This window comes from Erythrolamprus reginae, chromosome 1, assembly GCF_031021105.1.
Source record: "Erythrolamprus reginae isolate rEryReg1 chromosome 1, rEryReg1.hap1, whole genome shotgun sequence".
NCBI classification, from domain to species: domain Eukaryota; kingdom Metazoa; phylum Chordata; class Lepidosauria; order Squamata; family Dipsadidae; genus Erythrolamprus; species Erythrolamprus reginae.
This window is the reverse complement of record NC_091950.1, coordinates 56,309,354-56,313,857: the sequence shown is the minus strand read 5'-3', so window position 1 is coordinate 56,313,857 and position 4,504 is coordinate 56,309,354. Positions and strand designations below refer to the sequence as shown.

The following is a 4,504-nucleotide window of genomic DNA, read 5'->3' as shown; positions in this document are numbered from 1 at the left end:
ATTGCCAGCGTTGGCAGGGTGACAGTATTCGAGTGTGCAAACTTGTGCTATTGTCCCCAGGCCAGGGGGAGTCATGGAGACTCACTAATATGACACAGGAAAATGTTTGCTGATGGCAATTCTATGGGCTTTGTCTAACTCTTTCTCCATCATGACGACTCGATTTAAGTCTCTAACTGTTTGACTACAGATGCAAGAGTACTATCCAACTCCATCCTTTTGTCCGGGTAGTTTGAATGGGTAATTCAGCTTTTGTGAGGCTCAATTGAGGGGGCAAACATAAAGACAAGATTCTTGAGCGTTCAAGCTTCTTTTCCATGGATATCTGCACATCTCTTTAGAGATTTGTTCTTTTCTTACCTTTTTCTGACATCAGCCTCCCTTTAAGTGGGGAAAAAGGCCTGATCAAGAACAGTTTAAAAAGTAGGCTAGCCAGGTCTTCCAAACTAGCATTGTCCAGTGTTACTCAAGCATGGTTACTGCCAGTCTTCAGACAGCTTTGGAGTAGTTTAAAGAAAAGAGCCTCAACAAGCTTTCTTTACTCATCCTCAGCATATCATGTTTGATTGTGTTTAAAAAGGGGGAGGAGGGGGTTGGAACAGAAAGAATGGTAGGAATCACAGGGAAATGATCGTATTTATTAGCTGTCTTTCTGTGGCTGTCCCCATGGTGACTATTTGTGATGGCAAAGAATGTGAGAACAGGGAGCCTAATGCCTGATTGGGATGCTTTGTATTTGGCAAAGTGGCTTCTGATTGGCCTGAGAAAGCCTCCTAACTAGAAGGGCTTGATATTCATTCAGCTTACTCAAGTGCTGCAAAACACTCACAGGGTCCGGCTGCTTCTCTAAAGGTTGGTGGTATCTAACCTATGTAACAAGATTAGCTGGTGAGCTGCTTCTTCTCTACCACAGAGCTACAGTAACACTCAATGTTTAAGAGAGAATCTTGCTGGGAAGGGTGTAATTTAACTTGGAAGGCCATGAAAATGGTACATAGATATCTACTCAAAGTAGTAGGGCCACAGTCACAGCAAGTATAAGACTGGAATAAGGGAAACAGAATATTTTGAGGTAATGGTTGTACATATGATATAATTGTATTATTAAGCTGTAAATTTGTAGGATAATTATCCTGCAGGAGAAAAAAGCATTTGAAACAATGTATATATTGAATGGATTAATTATTTGAAACAAATGTCTGTCTCACTTTTGCAGGTCTGCCTTTGTGCCCAGCATAGTGTTTATCTATCTATCTATCTATCTATCTATCTATCTATCTATCTATCTATCTATCTATCTATCTATCTTATCTATCTATCTCTATGTCAAAATATATATCTATATGTATATCTATATATAATGTGGAGGAGATAATGAGAGAGTAAAAGAATATTTAGGCATTTAAGGATTGAAATCCTAAACATGTTTATCTTTTAAGCTAAACACGTTTAGCTTAATAATTGCATTATTAAGCTAAAAGAGTTTTGGGGGTATATGTGAAGCTGTAATTAATAGTGTTAAAACTGGTGTGTGTGTGTGTGTGTGTGTGTGTGTACCTGAGTACAGTATGAATATGATCATTACAGATATGTGAAAAGGAATGTGAGTTGTTTCTTCAGGAATTGTCACATGCGAAAATAAAAATGCATTTTAGTCTTTGTTATCCTATTTGTGCAGACATATGGAATGTCAGTGAGAGGACAAAAGGTAGAGGAGGCTTTTTAATACTCTGTTTAAAGTGAATGCAAGTGGATAAACAATGTAAAAAAAACTTTTTGAGGACTTTATAATATATATAACTTTCATAAGATGAAAAAAATATAAGTAGCCACTTCAGTATTGTGGGAGTCTGATACATCACTGAAAGCATTCAAAAATGCATTTGCATCCCTAACAATAGATACTTCTACTTAGATACTTAATCAGGCCTTTGCTCTGCCTCATCCTTTGAGTTCCACGAGAAACCCACCCTTTCCTATTTTTACAGATTATGTTTAATCTGTATCTTCCCAGTGATTCCCACCCACTCCTTTTTTTTTTCGTTTCCAGAGAGAAAAAAAATCAAGGAAGCAGGGGAAGGCGCAGCCATTTTGGCCAATTAACACTTGGAGCGACCTTTTTTTTTTTTTAAGCTTCCGGTGTGATGTGAAAGCACAATCTGTGGAGAAAGGCACGCGTGTGGCTACCTACCTGTGTTACCCACCTTCCATATGGCAGAAGCGGCCCGATGTTCCTGCCAAGGATAAACATTCCCCGCCATCCCAACTGACCGCCGCCTTGGGTTGGGCGTTCCCAGGCGCGCGCCAGCTCTTGAGGGAGCCAACCTTTTCATGGACGGGCTCTCCTCCTTCCTCGCCTCTTGGAAATCCGCGACTGGGCTGAGTGATGGCTTCGGCAGACAGCGAAGTGAAAACCCTCCTCAATTTCGTCAACTTGGCCTCGAGCGACATCAAGGCCGCCCTCGACAAGTCGGCCCCCTGCCGCCGCTCCGTAGACCACAGGAAATACCTGCAGAAGCAGCTCAAGCGCTTTTCCCAGAAATATTCCCGCTTGCCCCGCTGCCACCACCACCATCACCACCTGCAGCCGCAGCTGCCTCTCGCTCGAGAGCGGAGACAGCTTGAAGGGAGGCCGCGAGGCCTGAGCCCTGAGAGTTCGCTAGGCCGAGGCCACGCGGCCTCCGGACCGACCAAGGGCGTCAAGGCTTCCAAGGCCCCAGGGCGCCTCGGCGGTGACGAACAGAAGCAGCAGCAGCTGGCAGGGACTTCGGAGGCAGGGCCCAGGCCCGACCAAGTACCCATGAGGAAAAGACAACTGCCCGCTTCTTTTTGGGAAGAACCCCGGCCTGCTCCGGGCTCTCCCGGTGTTATCAGTAGCGTGATCTTTCCAATGGGAGTTTGCTCGTCGCCCTCTCCTTCCTCGTCGTCCTCGAAAGACTTCCCGCCTTACGAAGGAAAGAAAAATAAAATAGGCTTCGACGACGGCGGTGGCGGCGCTGGCACGGTTCTCGAGAGCCCCCCGCTCAGGCCAGAGGCCGCCCTCAAGGGACTGAGGACCTGGAGCTGCTGTCCATTTCAGTACCATGGGCCCCAGGCCTCCCCCGAGGTCTACCCGCCCCCACCTCCGCTGCCAGCCGCCCTGCCTGCCGCGGCCCCCTTCTCCGCCTTGGGTTTGTGGCGGAAAGATACGCCTTCCCCGACGGAGGGGGAAGCCTCCTGCCAGCCAGGTCAGAAAGTATATCGGCCCGTAGTGTGGAAGCCCATTCCCACCAAGCCTGCCGGGCCGCCCCTCATCTTTAGCGTATTTAGTTATCTTTAGCTGTAGCAGCTCCCCTCAGCTTGCAAGAGACCTCATTCTCAATCATCAGGTTGCTGACAGTGCTGATTTTGAAACAGTGCCTTAGTTTAGGCTATTTCCAGAGCTTGGGGGGGAAAAACAGCTGATCTGCTCTTTAATCTCAGGCCCCCCTGCTCTGGAGGTTCATCAGGGAATACAAAAAGCCAGGAAAGTGTGAAAGGGTGTTGAATTCAACCCAGTGTTGATGTATCAGGTCTCCTGCTAAGATATGTTCTCTTGGTGACCTTAGGCCAATTATCTCCGAACTTGATCTACCTGGCAAAGATGTTGTTAAGGCAAAATATGCCTGTGTGGAATTCAAAATAGATACCACTTGAGTTGTTTGAAAGAAGGGCAGGATAAAAAAAGAGTGACAGACTTAATTAACAAAATTTAAAAAATAAACCACACTTTAGTTTGGTGGTAGACTGTCCCTCCCTGAGTTAGCAAGAAAGATTTAATAACAAATTGTGAATAATAAAATTATTCAAGGGCAGGGGTTTATTTTGTCTGTACTGCTGAAAAAAGGTCATGTGAGAAAATGTAAAACACACTTCTGTAAATAAGGATGCTGTTTTCCCCTCTGAAATGTAAATACCAAGACTGTTGCAACAAACAAAAATAAATCCCATACAATTTTTCCTTTGAGTCTCCACTGTTAAAATGTCTTTAGATGGAAAAGTGTTATCTTTTAAGGAAGAAAATAATTGTTTTACTCTTGTGCAAATGCATCACTTGTTTTTAATCTCTAGCCCATCTGTTTTTAATTCTGGATAGGAAGCTCTGTTAACAAAAACGTCCTTGGTTGTTTTTAGCTGAATTATTCTCTGAAATTTGGTCATTTAAAAGCAAGAAGCCTTGCACTACTGTCATCCCTTATACAGTATACGAAGCAATCATTTATATTTAAGGCTGAAAATAATGACTATTATTTAGATATTTTAGTGGCACACAATAAACAATATGGGTTTTTTTCCTATTACAAGAATACTCCTATCAATATGAAAAAGATTTGTATGTAAAAAAAACCTTTAGGTTCATTTCCTTAATTTCTAAATCAAAGTGCTCTAGGTAGCAGGTATTACAAATGTACTGACTGAACTCCTAGACCAGTTACAATAAGCAGTTCTAGATGAACCAATAAAACTGCCATACAATTAATCTTTG

At 43.5% G+C, this 4,504-nt stretch overlaps 1 protein-coding gene across 1 annotated transcript; it reads left to right on the top strand.

Moving 5' to 3' along the window:
- The first annotated feature begins 898 nt into the window (after window positions 1–898).
- FAM181A (family with sequence similarity 181 member A) lies at window positions 899–3,978 on the top strand. Its single transcript, XM_070733608.1, has 2 exons — window positions 899–1,072; window positions 2,051–3,978. Exon 2 carries the CDS (start codon window positions 2,387–2,389, stop codon window positions 3,317–3,319), a length of 933 nt encoding a protein of 310 aa, XP_070589709.1. The 5' UTR covers window positions 899–1,072; window positions 2,051–2,386; the 3' UTR covers window positions 3,320–3,978.
- The last annotated feature ends 526 nt before the right edge of the window (window positions 3,979–4,504 follow it).

Excerpts from the sequence above, each read along its gene's own strand:
- FAM181A (XM_070733608.1), top strand. The coding sequence starts at position 2,387 with ATGGCTTCGGCAGACAGCGAAGTGAAAACCCTCCTCAATTTCGTCAAC.